Source organism: Oculina patagonica, chromosome 1 (genome assembly GCF_052425735.1).
Source record: "Oculina patagonica isolate OP01 chromosome 1, crgOcupat, whole genome shotgun sequence".
NCBI classification, from domain to species: domain Eukaryota; kingdom Metazoa; phylum Cnidaria; class Anthozoa; order Scleractinia; family Oculinidae; genus Oculina; species Oculina patagonica.
In genome coordinates, this window is record NC_135758.1 from 16,230,263 (window position 1) to 16,251,648 (window position 21,386).

The window sequence follows — 21,386 nt, forward strand, 5'->3', positions numbered from 1 at the left end:
AGCACAGGTTTTAAGTTCTTACCTTGAATCATAAAATCTTTGATCACCCTGTGAAATTTACTTCCCTTGTAGCCAAAACCTTTCTGAAAAAAAAAAAACATTGGCTTCTTCTTATTTTTTTTTTTACTGTTGTTCATCACATGCATGCTGCAGTATTTTTGACAATGATGTTAATGATAATGATGATGATGATTATGTGATTATGCACGCTGCAGTGTTTTTAATGATGTTGATGATGCCGATTATGTCAAAATCTAGGATTAAACTTGAGATTAATAATGTCAAGTCCAAGTGACATCAAGCCAGGTTAGAAGTTCAAACATAAAAAGCCAATTTTTGCTAATACCAATTATATTGTTTAACTTTGTATTTTTATTCACTTGTCCTTTTTAGTTTAGCAGTGCTTTTAAAAATTGTTCCTTTATCTATCCAAAAACTAATGCATTCATTTACACACAAAATTTATATGAGAATGTATATGAATGAAAAATGAGAAATTCTACATATTTACATGGCCTGAAATAATGGGACGACACTTTGCACGTGCCCACACATGCATTTTATGCACATGCATAAAAAACACACGTGAGCACACTGACATGACCTACATTTTTTGCAACAAAACTGACATTAGCCAGAAGTCTGTTACATTTTGACTTGCGCTTTGCATGCATGTTCTTTTAGCTTGCTTCCATGTAACATTTGGTTTTTAACTAATGCTTACTTAGAGAGAGATAACCCTCTTGCATTCATTTAGAGAGTAAACTCCACAACATAAATAAGAGGAAATTTTGTAATTATGGACAGCGTTTTTGGTCTGTGCTTGTTGAAAGACCATTGACTTTCTTTGAAGTCAACCTGCTTGTAATGTAACTTGTTTGTGTCTTGCAACAAAAAAAATTCAACCTAATTCATACAACACCACATTTATGCAGATGAAACTTTTCTTTAATGTCAACATTAGCAGGGCTTGACCATACTGTATTTGCATTACAGTACAATAAACTGAAAACTGACTCTAACAATTACTCTTCCCTGAGGAGTAAGAAGATCTGAGCAGAAGATCAATGAGTATAATACACTGGTTGCCCTGATAGAGTGTTGACAATATTAAAAACTGTGATTGGCAAGTTAAATGTGTTGACATCTTTATTACCAAATCAAAACCAATCATTATTAGCAGGTCCTAAGTCTTACCTCTCCTGATGCTAAAGCAGCAAAATTCTTGGTGGTTTTTGGTACAGTTTTTCCAAATAATCCAATTTCGATTCTTCCTAGCTTTTCATCTCCATGTGTGATGTCAAAGTAAACCTGCATTTAAAACACAAACAATATCGGGCAGGTGTATAATCCCATTCACACAACACTCAAAATATCATTTACTTTATACAAGGTATTAATTATTTTTTGTGGCTTGTAGGACCTGTAGCATTTGTACAGCACCCAGGGGGGTACTCCGGCTTGTCAATGACGGGGAGATCGAAGGATTTTTTGGGTTTGAAATTTTCGATTTGCGATTTTTTTGGGTAGAATTTTGGCATTTTTTTTGGGGACTTGATTCAAATAGGGGATCTTTTTGGGTATTAAAAACAAACTAAAGTGATTTGGCACGGCCTTGGCGTATTTATGGTATGATGAATAAACAAACACGAGCGTTATTGCCCCTCCTGGCAATTTAGGGGTTTTGACAAGGGATTTTTTAGGGGTTATTTTTGTCCAGGGATTTTGGCTATGTCGGAAGAGTTGGATTTTTTTGGGTCCTGAGTTTTGCCTTCATTCGATCATCCCCGTCATTTACAAGTCGGAGTACCCCCCTGGGGTACAGCATTGAAAAAACTGAAGTCATATCCACAGAACTAATTGTAATTGTTTGAAATATGTGTGTGTCACAAGATTATTTTGATATTCAGCAGATAATTTTTGATCTTATATAGCAAGAATAAGGTCTTAGCAAGCATGCATTAATTTTGAAAATCGCACAAAAATACAGGACTAAACGCGCACGAACTAATCGAAAATCGTATATCGATATTTTCGATAATATTACTAATTAGTATCGAAAACGATCAACGATACACAGATACTTGAGATATAAAATAAAGAAGTATATTAACGTCAATGAAGTGAGATCAGTTCTGTGACCTGATCCGACGGACCCGTCCCAGCGGGACGTAGGGCCGAGAGATATAAAAGATACGTATTAATAGAATAAATGAGTTGGTAACACTGTCGCTCCGTCTTAGCCGACTTTTGACATTTTTATTCTTCTCGAAAATAAACGTTGCCGAATGACTCCGGCAAAACAACTTGTAGGCAAAGCGACGCATTTCTTTCAGCGTCAACTTCAGGGTTGATTGAACACACAAAAAAAAAACGGTACCTTTTCTTCTCCGATTTCGGATACCTTATCGAACTTTATTAGTGAAATATATTTTCGTTTTGCGCGCCCTTTGTATAGAATCTACTATTTTGTGAGCATATTTCGGAAATCAGGAGATATTTGGGAATCAAACATAATGTTCGCTAAGATGATTAAATTAAATAGCCTTTTAACCTTTTTTAAACAATTTAGGAATCATGGCATAATTTTCGCTTAATTTGGCAAATTCGAGTACTGCTAGTAGCATAATATGCCACTTTTAGGAGCACAATCCGCCAAAGCCTAACCGTGTACGCAAGGTAGGGTTGATATATATTGGGACATATATAGATAGATATATATAGATTGAACATGTTTTATTCTTCGTTCGAAAATAAACGTTGCCGAATTGACCTGACTGGCCGTTAGCAAAACAACTTGTAGGCAAAGCGACTGCATTTCTTTCAGCGTCAAACTTCAGGGGATTGAACACACAAAAAAAACGGTACCTTTTCTTCTCCGATATTTCGGATCAAAATCGATACTTATCGAACTTTAATTAGTGAAATCGATCAAAATCGATAATCACAAAGAATTGGTCATCGATTTTGATCGATTTTCGATACTAATTAGTTAATTACTTATCGATGTTTATCGATTTTTATTGATTTTTATCGAGTATCGGAATAATCGATTTGTTACGTCCTGAAAAATACAACTTCCAGCTCCATTGCAACTCAATTTATGATGTGGAACACAGTAACCAATTTGTTCTCCTCACAACATCTACACCTTCTTATTACAGGGGTGGCAAATGGTAAATCTGAGATGCTGCTAGATGGCAAGACTATCATTGTTTCTGTAAGCGCAAGGCTTAATTAGCTTTGCGCTTACAGAAACAATGATAGTCTTGCCATTCAAGATGATGAGACCAGTAAATTTTTTTATCTGAATTTGGAGACGTCATAATTAGCATATCAATCCTCTATGGCCAATGCCTGCAGGGATGCCATCGGAAATATTTAAAGATGAACTCCAGTCCGTACTGCGCAATCTCGGCTGCAATGTTTATGTGAGCCCACACGAAGGGAATGTTTACAAGCAAAACTAAAAATTCCGCGACAAACTTACCTTTTTCTTCATTATTAATGCCAGATATCCTTGCAGAACAAATAATAACGAGTAGAAGAACCTTGTTGCTATTTCAAACCGACGTTTTAGCTCATCGGAACTTCTTGAACGAAACGAACTGTAATGGCGGACTAAAAAACGTCATGTATGCTGTCATCGAAGTGTAACGTTTCAACGAATTCAAAACAAAAACGTAAACAAACCCCGAGTCTGCGCAGTACGGACTGGAAATCATCTTTAAGAATCCTGAAGATGAATATTTTTTTCTGTAAGGCATCCAGAGATCGACACAGAGACCATTGAACATGATAGGAAATAACCATAATACTTAAAATAACGTGAAAAAACTGAGAAGACTTTTAGCACACGAGGTTATCGAACCCCAACAAGGGCAAATTGTTCTCAAAAACACAGAGCAATGAAAACCTACCTTTTCAGTGACCAAAGGACCTTTTTTCGTTTTCCCAGCTTGCGATTCGTCGGGTAGAAGAAGGAAAACCAAAACACAAATCGCAAACGTAACTACTACAGCAATTTTCATTATCGTGCGAGCTCGAAACGACATTCAAACAGACACATGCACTGCTGATCAGTAAGAGAGAAAGAGAGAAAGAGAATGATGCTTTGCGCGGCTTACAACCGGAAGTAATAAGTCAGTCTGGAAAAGGAACAGAGAGGTACTGGAGCAAACGTGGTTTGGACTTAAAGTTTGGCTCGGGTTTGGAATTTGTTAAGTATTTCATGATCTTCTTAGAAAATATAGAGATCTCTTCTCGAGGGTTTTCAGTTGTTGTTATTTTTTTCTGTAGAAAGAAGTAAGGTAGGAAACAAATTATTAACTAGTTACCAGCTCGTTCTCGATCTTACACAACAAAGCTCGGACAGTTGTCGAAATATTATTGGTTCTCAATTATCTGGAATATGATTGGTCCACGCTCCCTTAATACCTTCATTCAAAACACGAAATAGTCCTCTCGCTGTCTGGTGCTGTATTCACTAGCCAAGATGTCTCCGTTGTTTTATTTCGTTGTGATGGCTTGTGCGTGTTTTGGCGCTCAAGCCAAGGACGATAAAGATCCTCTAGTTACTAAGAAGGTTTTCTTTGATATCGAGATCGGTGGCGAGAAAGCTGGCCGAGTTGTCATTGGATTATTCGGGAAGGTTGTCCCAAAGACTGCTCAGAATTTTTACGAACTTGCAACACACGAGGTAAGGTTGGTTTGTACAAAAGCTAAGAAACAAAGTGATCATACCTATGCAGTCATGTTTAGACCTTATTTCTGCGATTTAGTGTTCTAAACTTGACATGTTATTCAATTTAACACCACATATTATTCTTACTTGCTTATATTAGTTATATGGTCCTCGCCCATAAGTGCCTAGAGAGTTTTATTCACGTCACAATGCACGTGTTCTTTTGTTCTGTTACATTTCTTTTTACTCACAACCATCAGTTAAGTTACCATATGCCCAATTTCCGGTGTACGCATCAGTCTCAAATTTGATCAGCAAAATACAGTTAACTCTCACTATAACCAAGAAAAAGATATTAACCCAATTCTTGAAAGAGGAACAAATCATAATTGTTTCTAGTGTATTTAAAAACAAAAATGCAAGAACTTGAGAGAGTCACGTGGGGGCATAAGGGGGGTCCAAAAACCGCACAGAAATACGCCAGAAAACCGCAAACCGCATCAAATTTTACCAAAATACTGAAACTGCGGTTTCAAATGACCAACAACAGTAGATCTGGATCTGAGCCGAAGATCTAGTCTGGAATGTCATCAAGTCAACACATTGTTGGATAAAACAGTTAAACACATCAAGTATTAACTGGGAGAGGCTGCAATTACAAACCACAGGGCAAGTTTACGCAATAACAAACCCTTATTGTGTAAGCTGATACGCTGTAAAACAAACACTTGACTGAAGCAGCAAAACAACCCAAAATTATGTGAAAATGGAAACATAAGAGAATCATATTACCGCAGACAATTTTCTCACTGACTACAGTGACCTAAATTTGTAATAACCACTTACCGTGTAGTCCGCAAGTTAAAATAAAAATTACCGCAAAACGGCATCACCGCAAACCCTTACGCCCCCCTTCCAAGTCAGTCTAACCGAACCTATTTCAAGTTGTAATTCATTTCCACCCTTTCCAATTAGGTGTGATGTTAATTGACAATAATGTAAATTAAGGTAACTTAATAGTGAGTATCAGTTGCATATGCGTATGAGTCTTGCAGCATTTTGGCAAGTCTGTAGGCTGAGTCAAATTCAAATGACAAGTAATCTAAAATGTCTAAGAGATTTATTATCCAACAATAAATTTTCTTTACAAATCCTGACATCGAAATGTTTTTGGCACTTTCTTGTCAAAGAAGACAAGAATTCAAATATTGTGTGATAATTTATTTGAACTTGTTTTACATATCATTTTTTCTGTACTAAATGGACTTGAATAACATGTCCCTTTAATGTACATTGTAATGTGGGACATGTTATTCAACTCCAATTATTATTCCCTCTAATGGAATGTAAGGGGGCACGTTGGCCTAATGGTTAGCTTGCTGAACCCCGGATTTTGCAGTCCAGGTTCGAGCCCTGGCTGGGGTCTTGTGTTGCGTTCTTGGGCAAAACACTTTACTCTTGTAGTGCCTCTCTTCACCCGGTGTATAAATGGGTCCTGGCGAACTAACATGGTTGGGGTAACCCTGCGATGGACTAGCATCCCATCCAGAGGGAAGTAAAAATTCTCCTAGTTGCTTCATGCTAAGGAAACCGGGATAAGCTTTGGCCTGATGGGCCACTAGGCTCATATGCAGACTTTACCCTTTACCCTACTATAATGGAATGTGTTTAAGTTAAAGTATACACCTACATAAATGTTGAAATATGCATTTTTTTTAATCTCCTTAACACAGAAAGGCTATGGATACAAGGGTAGTATCTTCCACCGTGTCATTGACCAGTTTATGATTCAAGGTAAATCATACTTATTTTGTACATTGTTAATAATTTTGATTAATCATTCTAATCTATTCACCCATTAAAAAATAACAAAACTAATTACTTTGTCCTTTATTCCAAGGTGGGGACTTCACAAATAGAGATGGAACTGGAGGTAGGACTGTTATCATAATTTATTTGCAGTATACAATACCTGTATTTCCTTTCTTGAATAAACATCTGTCACTGTAGCATTTTAATACTTGGGATCTTTTCCATTTGCCTGTGACAGGTAAAAGCATCTATGGTGAACGTTTCAATGATGAGAATTTTAAGCTGGAACACTATGGCCCTGGCTGGCTGAGTATGGCAAATGCTGGTAAAGATACCAATGGTTCACAGTTCTTTATTACAACTGTAAAAACAAGCTGGCTGGATGGAAGACATGTTGTATTTGGAAAAGTGCTTGAAGGCATGGTATGTTCCACACCTCTCTAAATGTGTGCTTACCATAAATGATCTAATAAACGCCGGGGCGTCTATTAAAATATACATGTAGGGTCCTAAGGGGGGGGGCAGGGGGTAAATAGATTTAAGGCATTTATTAGAGAGGGGCATTCATTTCACTTTAACTGTAACAACATCAACAAAACAAATTAGATGTATATTTTACTTGCTGAGTAAGATAGAAACCAGAGTTTATAAGTAGAAGACTAATCTTGCCTGCACTAATGCAAAGCCTGGAGATGTCGTTCATAGTTCGATATTGATGTCTTCATCATCATCAGGGTCAACCACGTTGGCATCATTGGCCTCTTCAATGTCCAAGTCAAGCAAGAAATTTAAAAAAAAATGTGTGATTTTTCTCCATACTCCAAAGAGCGTTATCTTGGTTTTTGAGGCAAATCTTGGGAGGGGGGTGTCTATTGGACATTGGGGTTAATTAGAGGGGAAGCATCTTATACAAACTTTACACCTCAAGGAGGGCATTTATTAGATGTGAGGTGTTTATTTGAGAGTGGGCATTTATTAGATCATTTACGCTAATTGTCAGTTAAGGGTCCACCCGGTCAGCTAATGAAAGTAATTCCAATAGCAAGGCTTGCCAGGTCTAAAAATAGATTGCATATTTTTTTGGGAAACCCACGAGACATGGACAACATTAATTGTTCTGAGAGAAATAGAAGGAATGTAGGTAAAGTTTTTGTTTCAAAAAAGTGTTTTAGCCGCTTCATTTCGATCAATATGAAAAATATTCAGATCAACCACCATTCCAGTTTGTTGTTGAGCTGTCACTCGTGCGCTTTGCTATTATGAGCCCCTCCTACATAATCTGTAAATATGAGCCCTCTGTCATCAAGCTTTTCCATATAAACTTGCTAACATCTTCACAGAACATTGTACCTCAAACAGAAATAGCCAGTACAGTGAGTGAGTTTGCAAGTAGAAAATCTATCAATGATCAGAGAATCAGCATGTTTTTCTCTTGCTTTGATATATGCCCCCCAGATACAAGCCCACCCAAATGCTCTTATAAATTTGTATAAGCCCAGGGCCTATAACCAGCATTTCACTGTAATATGAAGCACAAAACAAGTACTATGGTACAGTCTTCAAATGTTCATGAAAATGTCAAACAATCACATATTTCTTAACTTGACTTGCAACTATCTTTTAAGCTTTGTGGTGACTGGTGAGAATTCAATTAGGAGGCACTGTTTGCCAAGTTACCAAGAACTGTTGTTATCATCATCATCATCATATATATAAAAATCATCATCATCATCATCATTATTATTATGCTGTAACCATAGTGTAGTTCTCACCGGTTTCCAAGCAACAGAGGATTTTGTGAATTTCCTTAACTTTTTTCAATTTTTTCTTCGCTTAGGATGTTGTCAAGAAGATTGAGAAAACAAACACTGATGGCCGTGATCGACCAGTCAAGGAGGTCAAAATAGCTGACTCTGGTTCACTCCCAGTGGATAAACCTTTTCCAGTCAAAAAGGAATAAGTGCTTGAGTGCTCACAATATTGTTACATGTTTTTAGTAGTGCGCAATCTCCTACAATGTACAGAAGTGTGTTTGAGTTAGCTGGACCTTCACATTCAAAACATTTGTAAAAATCCAGCTTAGCAAGTGCATAGTCAGCAGGATACTGTGGTTATGTTAATCATGCAAAATTCTTTGGTGTAACCGATTTAAAGGAAACAAATCAGAGTGCATGTCACATTTTGTCTGAGATGGAGCAATAAGTAATAATATTTAAACTAGGGTTTTAATGTGGGTTGTGAAACTTAATACTGTCAAGTTTCTGTATTTCTTTGAAATTTGAATTAAACTTGCGCGTTTTACATGTTTGTTCCTTATCCACACTTTGTGTTTGCTTGTCTGACGTCATAATGCATAAGATCTCTTTCTTTTTTTGTCGTTATTGTGTCCCACTTTCCCTAGGAAACAAATCAGAGTGCATGTCACATTTTGTCTGAGATGGAGCAATAAGTAATAATATTTAAACTAGGGTTTTAATGTGGGTTGTGAAACTTAATACTGTCAAGTTTCTGTATTTCTTTGAAATTTGAATTAAACTTGCGCGTTTTACATGTTTGTTCCTTATCCACACTTTGTGTTTGCTTGTCTGACGTCATAATGCATAAGATCTCTTTCTTTTTTTGTCGTTATTGTGTCCCACTTTCCTTTCTTGAGGTTATTTCAATTTTTCTTGGGGAGAACACTTTTGGTGAAAGAAAGTAATATTGTGCCCACGTAACTAGTGCCAGTCCCAAACCGCGCATTAAAATTAAAAATCCCTTAAACTCGGGGGACCAAAGGTAGAGTTCCGATTTCTTTAAAGAATTAAGATAACATTGCCTTATATATTAGCCTGCACCTCGCAATAACCCCTCAAAAAATAAACCGCCTGTTCTGCAGGCTATTATATATAATCCTACATGTGGAATTACCGATTAAATGTAAGAATGGACTGAAAAATGGGTGTTAATTATGCCATAACTTTTATAATAATGCGAATAAAAAAACATACAAAGCATTATGCATGTGAACGTTCTTTAACTGTTGGCACTGATTTTTATCATGTTCAGATATATATGCCCTTTCAGTTTTTTAGGTTTTTTCTATTTTGATCACGTAACTTGTCAAATATGGCCGTGATTTGAAACTGTTGAAGGACTCTTCAATGGAACAAAGTTGTGCAAAAAGCCTATTCGGATAGTTTTGGCTTTCACAAAAAGGCGGTCAGAAGCCTCTCTTAGCAACCATTTAGTGGTAAAGAAGAACTCCCTTAACTGTCCGAACATAATTTAGACTTGCCCAAAGTACCTGCCGGTGCGCGGGCTTCAGCTCGTCCCATCTGCAGTTTTATTACTACGGTCTGGAGAAAATGCCAGATTAATTCAATACTAAACGAAAGAGTTGCTTGCATATACAAAGAAATTTTACGCATACAATTGGCGCGTGTAGATGTTAGTTACGCCGAAAGGTGAATCTTTGCCTTGCCCGATGAGAGGAAGGAAAAAGTGCAATTAAGTCTGTTGCCTTAGATGTCCGTTGCCTGACTAGGACAAAGTCCGATCTGATACACCTAAGAGTTTAAAAATAAATTCAACGCCCAGTAATACGCGCAACATTTTCTTTCAACTTGTCTCGCAACACTGTAAGATGTTGTTGCGCGTATTACCTCCTGTAACATGTTGCGCGAAGATGGCATGAGTTCAACTTGTGGTAGGTAATATCCGCAACAACACTACACAACTGACAATGCAACAATGTTTTTTACAATGCAACAACGTTGCGAGACAAGTGAATAAACAATGTTCCCCGTATTACTGGGCCTTAACAGATTGTATCATGTGCAACAGAGTTGAACGATCTCTCTTAGCACAGGTGTGTTAAGGTAATATATCAAACACTCGAGAGAGCCAGAGAGAGTTTCATCACGGTTTCCAAACACCTCAGTTCGTCAAAAATACATGTACTAATTTCGCTGCGCGTCTTTTTTCACCTCTCTTCGCGCATTTGATATATCTTCTCAATAATTGGTAGGGTAATATTACAAAGTATTGTCCTAACCAACAAATAAAAGCTAACCACGAGCAAACCGGAGTGCCATTCCGTGATTCCACCGGAAATGGTCACCCCCATAGAACAAGTGTCATGCATTTGTTTATATTTTCTGCCGTCAAGTTTTGTCGTCAACCGGGATCTTAATCTATACAAAAGATAAGCAATAATAAAAAACTAATAAAAAAGAGAAATTAACCCCTTGATCAACATTTCCTACAGAAAATGTTTTCCTATTCCTTAAATAGAGCAAGGAAAAGACAACGTTTGAGCCCTTATTTCTCTTCTTGTGAAAGTGATCGTCATCGCTCAGTTTACAGGCAGCCGATCGACAGGATCTAGCGCGATCGAACAAAAATCTTGTTTACCTATAACAAGAAATCGCCGCGTAGCAAATTAAAGCAAAATTCTCCAGTGCTGCTAAAATTGAATACTACAATGTATAAGCGAAAGAGACTTACTATATATGATATCTTTTAGGCTTTCTCTGCGACCCAGACTCCAAGACCCTCCAACAGCTAATTATTTCTCTTCTTGTGAAAGTGATCGTCATCGCTCAGTTTACAGGCAGCCGATCGACAGGATCTAGCGCGATCGAACAAAAATCTTGTTTACCTATAACATGAAATCGCCGCGTAGCAAATTAAAGCAAAATTCTCCAGTGCTGCTAAAATTGAACACTACAATGTATAAGCGAAAGAGACTTACTATATATGATGGAATCTATTATATTTAATGGACAGATATTTCTTATTCTTAGCTAGCTAGCTTGTGCAAGTTGGACAACTGGTAGATCCTGTGGGCAGTATTTTTATTGTGTGTCTTCAATTCTATTATTACCCTAAACCGTGTTGGGAAACAGTCAAATTCTACGAATCACGAAGAGACACACCAAAGGTCAACTCGTCGCTGTAAGAATATCTCACAATTCTACTATGCCACCCAAAGTGGATGTCAAGAGCGGCCTCTCTGGAAAGGAGAGAGATAATTAACGCTACTGCACGTAGTTTATGAATTATTCGACGAATTTGAAGCACTTTGAAACCTACAATCAGTGGGGTTGGGTCAAAGTACAGCTGGAAAATTAGGGGAAAAAAGGCCATTGCTGGAAGAGTTTGTCGAAGAGAATGTCGCTTCAGAAGACAAAAGAATAGCAGAAAATCGGAGATCTGGAGATGAAATCCAAACTAATTATGTTGAAACTTTGCTTGGTAGGCACACAGTTTATGAGAGAGAAGCTTGGCTTGTTAACCTTATTCAATAGCTGGAGTTAGATGCGTCTGCAGTTCGTTTAGGGGTGGACCATTAGAAAAGTGATAGGGGGGGGGGTGGGGGATTTTCGGCTTGCACGAATTTTTTTTTACACCCATTGCTTGTACAGGAATTTTTTTTGCGGGTGTAACCCTTTGCTCGAATTTTTTTTTAGACAAATGTTTTTTCAGATAAAATTTTTTTTAAACCGGATGGCATGTATTGTTGCTTTATACCATGCTTTTGACAAATGTTGCTTTGTTGATCACTATTTGCTAAATAGTTTAAATATTTCCCAAAAATGTAGTTATTCATTGATTTAATCCTTTAGGGACTTATTAATATTAAAGTACTGGGGGGTGGGTCGGAGCAATTAGAAAAGCGACAGCTTGAGAGAGTCCACCAAAAGCGATGCTATGATCACACACTTTCTACGGGGTCGGGGCATGCTCCCCAGAAAAATTTTTATATTTGGGCCTTCTAAAATCGATAGAAATACATCTAAAACTTCTCACGTCAAAGAATATATCAATTTATACTGATGAAGACCACTGGGGATTTTCACTAAAATGATTCACCCCCTATGTTAAAGACCAAAACAACATGGCCCACACCCCTCCCCCCCACCACACACACACTTATTGACCAGTCCCTTAAAGGCCATTTTTGATCATTATATCTGTAAAAAAGAAAATATTAAGAATGGCTTAAATCAAATGCCATGTACTGTTTTTATACCATGATATACTGATTGTTTTCTTCACCCTGTACGCATTTGTTAACAGCAATTTATACCGAATGTCTTACAAATGTTGGTGAATTTTCTATAACTATCGGCGTATGGGAAGAAATGTTTTGCTTGTCGGAGAGCCAGGCTTAATGTAAATTGCTTTAATGAAACAAGAAGTTGAGCGCTGGATCGGAAACGCTTGTCTGTAGGGGGGTCTGGGGGCATGTTCCCCCAGAAAATTTTGAAATTTCTAGGCTCGGAAATGCTATTTTCAGCATTCTCCCTGATATATTTCGTCGAAAAGTCGATCTCATCAAGTGTAAAATGACAGGTGTTTTTAGTGCTTAATAGGAACTTTCCTTCCGCATGAATTTTTTTTCTTTGCCTTCCCCTTTGCACGAATTTTTTTCTTGGCATTTCGCCTTGCATGATTTTTTTTTTTGCTTTTTCCCCACCCCCCCCCCCCCCATCACTTTTCTAATGGTCCGTCCCTTATAAGCTTTTATAGAATCGTGGACGATTATAATTGTCCCAGGCAATTACAAGATTACGTTGTATTAAGATCCGAACTCCGTGGTAAGGTCCTGACAGACAATAGAGAACTTCATCTTCTTAGAACTAAAACTGCTATGGGCCAGCCCACATTCCAATACGCCGCAGGAAAGGAATGGAACAACTTCCCAAAGAACCTTCGAAACCGTAGTGAGTCTGAAAACTTTTAAAACTATTTTTTTAAAATTTTGTAGTGATTTAGATAAGACAGAACGTAGATGCAGTGTGTAGATTTTTTCTCTCTCCTTTATATATATTGTATTGATTTATCCATTATTTTTTTTATACCGTGTAATTTAATATTTAAAAAAAAACTGATCACGGTTTATACCAGTATCTTCCTTTCTGGACTTCGCTGATCGGTCTTTCAGTTTTAAATAAAGCTCTTATTATAGTGTGTTAAGCGAAGTTAACTTATCAGTCACAACCACAAAACAACAAATGAGAGATTGTGACTGCTGAATTTTTTTTGAGATATTAAGGAACTATATGACAGATACCGTACCGGATATCCTCAAGTAGGTCGTTTCCATGGTAGAACGAACGCTTAGTGAACAAAGTGCAATACAGCATTTATCCAGAACTAATAACTGCTCTTTTCTGCTCTAATCAAAACTATAACAAAATTCTCGAACGTGATTGGTTATCAGCTGGCCGATTTGAGCACTAATAGGACAGTGTACGCGTCATGCTTGTAATTGGACAGTGTAATAGGACAGTTTACACGTCATGTCTGTGTAATTGGACAGTACGCGTCATTTTGCGCGCGCTGTTGTTGTGCATTTTGTTGTGTAAACTGTTATGTTTTTTAGTATTCACAAAGACTTAAAACCATTTTACCGGTTATGTTTGTTTGTTTCTCGAATTTTGTCGTAGTTTTGATTAATTGGTAACTGGACTTCGTGTCGTCCAATTCTGTCTGTAATCATACTCGTGATTAAACAAATCGGACTCCCGCTTCGCGGTCGTCCGATTTCGTTAATCACTCGTATGATTACAAACCGAATTGGACTCCACTCAGTCCTATTACCATTATTTATCGGAGTCCTAAGAAAGCTTAGGGTTATATTCCCTTCCTAAACGATTTTTGTCAGTCATATCAGTAATGTATGATTTATAACCCTTTACACTACAGTCGAACCACACCTTACGGACACCTCTCCCAATACGGCCACCTCTTTATTACGGACAATCTCCAATGTCCCAACAAAAATTCTCATATATCATGTATATTTTCTACGAAAAAGCCTCATTAATACGAACCCTCTCTAATACGAAAAACGAAAAAATCTTGGCCCCAGGGAGAACATTCATATAAACTTCACCAATCATATCGCAGAATGGGGGGCGCTTATTGGAATAGGAGCGCTTCTTCCGCCAGCAAAGTCCTCAGCAGGCAAGAAAACTAAATTAACAGATTGATCTCCTGTAGCTTTTTATTTTTATTTTTCTCTTAGATGTATATAGTATAGTAATTTTTTAAACGCATAAATGTATATAGAATAGTATAATATAGCATAGTAGTACACAGTAATTTAATGATAATTATAGAATTTTATTAAATATCATTTTATTTGTTAGGTTAGGGTTAAGTTAATTGGTAAATGTAGAGCTACTCTGTAGAAATGTTACCAATAAACCGTTATTATTATTATTATTATTATTATTATTATTATTATTAGTATTAGTATTATTATTATTATTAAGACACGAAAAGCGATCTATTTTCAAGTAAACTCTGAACTCAGATTGGTCGTCTGCCTTTGCAATGCAGCTGAGTCCGGGAACTGAGGTGGTTAGGGCGGGAAATTTTTTTTTGTTTTGGTCGGGAAAATTGTCGGTATAAGTTTTCCCGCCAAACTCAGATTTCAGCCAGGTGCAGGTAAGACAAGCAGCTTGTTTCCCGTTTTCATTTTGACATTTTGTCATTTGTTTTGTGAAGCCCAGATTTTCGACAATCAGATTTTCTACTACATTAAAAAGAAGGGCATTCCTTCATGACGCTTCCGTGACCTTCCGTGACAGAGTTGTTTTGGATGTCACGCTTTTCCTAAAAGAGGCAAGAATAAAAATTGGGGCAACAAGGAACAAGCTAAACACATTGGTTTCCAAAGACATACATACTATATTTTAAATGGCTTCTTTTCACTGCGCAGTGCCCATTACTGAACTACAACCAAACATAAAACAGGACAATCTCCCATTGATGACATTGACAGACAGCCGTACAGAGGGTCATTGATTACGCTAAGCGTGTACGTGGCAGTGAATTTGAGACCATACATTCTCAAGCAATCTAACTCGTGCGCCATTACCGACTGTTCAGCAGACTGTTTGTACTCCGTATCTACACTTGTCTCCTAACTGCAATCATCAGTGTTGTACCGTCTCAGTTCAAGATGATTTTCTTCGCTTTAGCTGTGTGTTGCATTAACGCGCTTGTCATAAGTGTTAGCGCGGATTCCGATACTCTGGTAACCAGCAAGGCGTATCTAGACGTCAGCATTAACAAAGAACCCAAAGGAAGAATAGTTATCGGGCTTTTTGGCAAAACTGTCCCTAAAACCGTCGAAAACTTTAAGGCTCTGGCTTCACACGAGGTACGTAAAAACATGTTTCTTACTCTGTAGTAAAACCGACTCGCGATAAAACCTGGTTATATTATTGGCTTGGATACAGAATTTATATTTGCATGCGGTTTTTTTATACACGTTGCTTAATATATCTTTTGCTGAAATTATACATCTACCCCAAGCTACTCCTACTCCTTCATTATATATCGTATCACTCCCGCTAAAACAACAACTTGCAGGGTTAAACTTCAGTGTTTTATAGAGCTCGTTCGGGAGGGATGATTCACAAGCCATGTATTGTTGACGCTCCCAAAATTCCCGGAAAATTCCTTCGGCTTTAAACGCCCTATGTCCCATAAAGCCCTCAGAGTCACATAAAGCACTCTGTCCACAGTCTTTTCTTTCGTATTTTATACCCTCTTACGCCTGTGCTCGTTTGATCCCCATCGGTTTTTTTATTTTGTTTGCGCCCTCGACGAAAAAAAGACGTTCTGTGAACAGGCCCTCAGTGTCCAAACAAGGGCCCTCTATGTTACATAACGCGCTCAGTGTACATATGTCATACAACGCACTGGGTGTCATATAACGTCCAGGTTGTCACGTAAGGTAATCAATGTCACACAACACACGTAGTGTCACACAACGCACTCTGTATCACATATTGCATTCACATAGTTACTGTACTAGCTCCTTCCCGGAGCAAAAAGTCCTTCAAAAGTCCTTCCCGACTGCAACAGTCTTTTGGATTGTTTATTTCAGTTAAGCTAATCATTCTTTTCCTTATGCCCTTTAGTTTGGTTATGGTTACAAAGGCGCTATTTTCCATCGTGTGATCAAGGACTTCATGATACAAGGTTTGTGTTTCAACCTTTTCCCTTTGCTCACTACAGCGCTTAAAAGATAAAAAAATTGACAAATAAGGAGGAGAGGGAGAAAAAAGAAAGAGAATCCCCCTTCCCATTGCTCACTGGGCGCTCTCTCTTTTTCTTTTAATTAATTTCCAATGAGAACGACTACAAAGGAATGAGTGTTTTGGCTTTTATAACAACGCTCTAAGAATGTGCAAACCTCCACTGTAAACCGGAATAAATAAAATCAAACCAACTACAATGCGTTTTGTTGCGTGCAGAAATTTTGTTGGTTTACGCTTGTCGTGAAAAAATTAAACCAATCAATCTGCATCTGAAGCATGAGTGAATGGGACTTGTTTTGTGATGGGAACTACAATACAGCAAACGAGAAAGATTAAATACCCTGGAATAGGGTACAAGGGTAAATCATACATTTTGAGAACCTGGACTTTCACGCTCACCAAATTTATCGAATAGCAGCATTTGGGACTTGCTTGGAGGGTTTTCTTGTTGTCACGCCACCTCTTCTTTGTTCATGTGACATCACTCATTACTCTTGTCATGTGACGCAAAATCCGAAGATATTGACTTCTTATTAATCGTCGAATGACTTGCTTGGCTTACCTGTTAACAAAATAAGCAGTCAGGGTTCTTTTCTAAGAAACCCAGAGAAGCCGGACTGGAGTTTAAGGACGGGGTACATTTTTGATAGTCGATAGACGGAGCAAAACTGTTTTCCTGCCTTCCTCGGTACACTGAATACATTTTATCCAACTTTGATTGATTGTTAGCTGAAAAACGTCACCAGACTAACCTGCCTGCCACGAAAATCTTTTACAGATTATTATAAACGCGCACTCTGTTTTGGGATATCACGGTTGCCATGGTAACCCAGGTAAGCCTTTTGGCGACAAAATACATGTATGTTATTAATACTGATCAATAACGCAAGTTATTACACGAATCCCCCGTTTTGTTTAAACTAATGCATGTGCTATCTTCTATTGTCCTGTTTTGTAATAGGAGGAGACTTCAGTGCTAATGGAGACGGTTCTGGATGTAAGTTGAATTTACTCTTGCTTTTTTTCGGGAAATAAAAGCTTTTATTAGTTTGTATATCACAAATACTTGTGTACTTATTCCTGTCCTAGCAGTGCTGGAAAAGTTTATAGTTACAGTCTTACCTGCTTACGGTTATTACCGTACCCAAATTCGCAAGTAGCCAATCAGAAGCGCGATCTACTGTTCTGATATCCTACGATATCAAGTCACTGACCTGATATGCCACCATATCACGGTCACTTTGAATTAAAGTAGTGTTTCCGTACGATGAATTGAAAAGAGGTTTTACCAATAAAACAGAAACGAGTATTTTTAATTAGCTGGTGCTTACCGGTCGTAAAATGAGAAAAACTTTCCCGCCAAAACTAAACTTGAGCGCGCTCGCCAATTGCGCGATGTTCGCCGACGAGTACTGAAACATTCACACTGAAACAATGGAGTCGGGGTTTCCAAATTTTTCGCTAAATTTGTATTTTGAAAATTTAGGGAATGAAACTCCAAACAAGCGAGTAAAAAAATGTGAGAAGAGGACTTGATATATATAAAAGTGTTGAATACCAAAAAAGTATCAATACAAGCAGGTCAACGCATTTTGCACTACGTGTCTGGCAAGCATGGCTTCAACAGAGCAAATAATATCACCGGATTTTTGGCTGAACTTGGGTACGGTAAATACCTAATAGTACCTTTTTGGTACGCTTCGGCGGCATATCAGGCTCGTTTGGTCTCGCCATGGGTATTTTGGCTCGACTGCGTCTCGCCAAAATACGAACCATGGCTCGACCAAACTCGCCTGATATGCCGCCGAAGCGTACCAAAAAGGTACGATTAGGTATAAAAACCGAGTTGCTTCAAATGCAGTATCGACTACGCTATATAATGATCACTGAGCAAAGAAACGTTTAAGAAAGTTATCAAAGAAAAAGTTAAATTCCACGGGTCAAAACCACTGATCTGTCCATTTGTCCATGTGTATCTTACATCCAGATCACAGTGGCTAGAGATATAACTAAGAATAGGTTCTACAGTGAGGAGAAATTTTGTCGATGTTTCTTCAGTATTTTGAAAACTCAGAAAAGCTGACACTTAACAGTTCGAGAGAGTGCTGTTGTACCCGGGTGTTGTAAAAGAACTCCGTCAAAGGATCAGAACTTCACACCCTGACATTGGAGACAATACATTCTAAACTTGTTAATATATTTTCTTTCATCAACTTTAGATATATATTTTGTTATTTTCAGCCAAGAGTATCTATGGCAAGTACTTTGATGACGAGAATTTTATCCTGAAGCATTATGGACCAGGCTGGGTATGTATGGCGAACGCTGGAAAGGACACCAACGGCTCACAGTTCTACATCACAACTGTGAAGACGTCATGGCTGGATGGCAAGCATACGTGTTTTGGAAAAGTGTTGGAAGGAATGGTAAGTTAAAGTGTTGTATTAGTAGTAGAGAGCTTAAGCACATACGTTTTTGAGCCACAGACGGCGACCGGATAAGGATTATTATCGTTTATAACGCTCTTTTTCCTCCACGAATGAGTTGGAAAGCCCCTGTTGTAGAGTTTGTTATTGCAATCTGTATCAGCATGTTACGGACAAAGTCGATAACACAGGCCAAAGAAGAGAAAAAAGTCAACTTCCGGTTGCCGTCCGGAAAAACGTGTGTGCTTAAGCTCTGTAGTGTGCATCAGTGCGTAGCTTGAAGTATGACTGAAAACAGCTGCTAACCGAGCCTCAAGGTTTGTTGTGCAAATGCACAGGCCTCAAGTGGTTTTTGGGAACGCATTCCAGCTAGTTTGGCGTACTTCAGATCCAGCTATAATAAGCCGCTGTTGCTGGTCTTGCTACTGGTTAAATTGTACGAGAGTGTGTAGGACTGTAGGTTACCTTGCGTAAAAAAAAAGAAAATACAAAACGTTAGTTTTTTGAACAATGGTTGTTGCGCTCTTGTCTTGTTCATTGTACTTGCAATACCTTATCCTACATCTGTAAGTATAAGGCCAAGTAAAAAAGACGAATGTTTCTTGTCCGGATTTCTATAAAAAGAGAGCGGGCGGGCGCTTTTTTTGTTATTTGTTATTTCCTCCATATAAATAAATCCTGACCTCTCCAGTACGGACCAAGCGTGCCGAGGTTTTAAAATTTTGGCCCTAGTTTGTATTAAAACGTAGACAAAAGCTATGTCCGATAGAATTTGTTTTGTACTTAATTGAGGAGTTACGCCTGTTGGTTTTTGTTCTTTCCAACTTTCCCAATAACAAATATTAAACAGAGAAGCGGTCCCAAAAAATGAAGCGGGCGGGGACGAGAAACATTTGTTGTTTTTTTTACTTGGACTTAAGATGTAGCACTTATAAATGTTCGGTTTGTAGCCAGGCATGTTGAAAATTTGTAAAAAACGAATTAAAAGTTGACACTGGCTAAAAATATTGTTTTGGACGTTTCGGCCACTACTGTTGCCTTCTTCAGCAAGATAAAAATGCAAATGAAAGAACACGCAAAGGCCATCGCAACATTGGACAAAAACTTTTTGTTGGCAAAACACCATATGCTCAACGACCATTACTGAAATAGATTTGGAGAGCGTCGAAATTGTTGACAGGTCAACGGCGTGGAAACGACGCCTAATTCTTGAAGCTTGGCATTCTGTGCGAGATAGGAACGCTAAAACAAAAGGAAAGCATAGCGCTACCAAACGTTTACAATAGCATTAGGAATTTATATTCTCATTAAGAATGCTCTAGAGACTTTTGTTGCACTCGGAAAGTTCATTTAGTTTTTATCACACATTCGTTACATATTTTAACAGGACGCCGTGGAACATTTGCATTTTTATCTTGCTGAAGAAGGCAACAGTAGTGGCCGAAACGTCCAAAAACAATATTTTTAGCCAGTGTCAACTTTTAAATTTGTTTTTTACAAATTTTTATGTAGTACTTGTATTGAGATCTATATATAATAATCGTAAGCCTTTGTTTTCTTTTTTTTTACAGAAAATCGTCAAAGAAATTGAAGGATTAGAGACTAACCAAAATGACCGCCCTAAACAGCTGGTGGTTATCACTGATTCTGGTCTCGTGCAAGGTGTCAACTGGCATTATGAAGTCCCTAAAACCGGCGTTTTTGTTTAGGTCTCCACTTTTTTATGATTTTCCCTAAAAGTTGTAGTGTTTGTTCAGCAGGTTGCTTAGCAAGAACGTTGAATATGTTAGAAATATAAAGCAATAAGCCTCTGTCTTGACCCTCTGTTAAAGCTACTAGTCCACACAGTTTTAACGGGGGTGGGGTGGGTGACAACTCTGATAATCGCACATCGTGAATCAGCGGCCGGAAATCCGTCTGTTTCCGTAAACAATTTTTGCCGGGAATCGGAAGAAAATCCTGGGACTCGGAAGACTTGAAAAATTTATAATTATAAAAAAAAAGACCATGCAATAACAATAGTTCTATAGTTCGTATAGTGTGATTGTTCGAGTGAGATATTTCAATACTTTGCAAAAAGTCGGGAACATCGTATATAATTCAGTTAAAGAAATGGTTAGACTGATTTTCGCTTCGACCTTCATAACTGTATGGTATTGCTTAAACAGCGTTTATTAGAGTTGTCGACACCGCGCTATAAACTAAACTCTGTTTCTTTTAAGGAAAAAGATGTAAACTTGCTTAGATAATTTTTTTGGTTAATGGTTGTAAGGGTTTATAATGGCTTGAAAGATTGTGCGATAGGATGTACTGAAGATTGTCAACTATTAAACAACACATAAAGCTTAAAATTGGAGTGTGATGTAGTAACTGACTTAATAGATCAGGACATTGCAGTGAATTTACAGCAAAACTTTC

The 21,386-nt window shown here is 37.8% G+C and overlaps 3 protein-coding genes across 3 annotated transcripts in view; 2 read left to right on the forward strand and 1 right to left on the reverse strand.

The window, feature by feature from the left end:
- The window catches only part of LOC144658786 (peptidyl-prolyl cis-trans isomerase B-like), an 8,536-nt gene extending 4,435 nt beyond the window's left edge, over positions 1-4,101 (reverse strand). Inside the window, exons 1-3 of the mRNA XM_078519259.1 lie at positions 3,921-4,101; positions 1,198-1,311; positions 23-83 (exon numbers count right to left, since the gene is read on the reverse strand). Coding sequence (XP_078375385.1) covers positions 23-83; positions 1,198-1,311; positions 3,921-4,055 — 310 coding nt within the window. The 5' untranslated portion in view covers positions 4,056-4,101. The remainder of the gene's footprint in view (positions 1-22; positions 84-1,197; positions 1,312-3,920) is intronic.
- A 347-nt stretch (positions 4,102-4,448) lies between these two features.
- LOC144658829 (peptidyl-prolyl cis-trans isomerase B-like) lies at positions 4,449-8,812 on the forward strand. The gene is made up of 5 exons (XM_078519314.1): positions 4,449-4,699; positions 6,418-6,478; positions 6,585-6,617; positions 6,735-6,919; positions 8,334-8,812. The coding sequence occupies exons 1-5, from the start codon at positions 4,496-4,498 to the stop codon at positions 8,454-8,456; spliced, it is 606 nt and encodes a 201-aa protein (XP_078375440.1). The 5' UTR covers positions 4,449-4,495; the 3' UTR covers positions 8,457-8,812.
- A 6,504-nt stretch (positions 8,813-15,316) lies between these two features.
- On the forward strand, positions 15,317-21,319 carry LOC144658819 (peptidyl-prolyl cis-trans isomerase B-like). Its single transcript, XM_078519305.1, has 5 exons — positions 15,317-15,656; positions 16,423-16,483; positions 17,504-17,539; positions 18,784-18,968; positions 20,540-21,319. The coding sequence occupies exons 1-5, from the start codon at positions 15,456-15,458 to the stop codon at positions 20,675-20,677; spliced, it is 621 nt and encodes a 206-aa protein (XP_078375431.1). The 5' UTR covers positions 15,317-15,455; the 3' UTR covers positions 20,678-21,319.
- Positions 21,320-21,386: the final 67 nt, after the last annotated feature.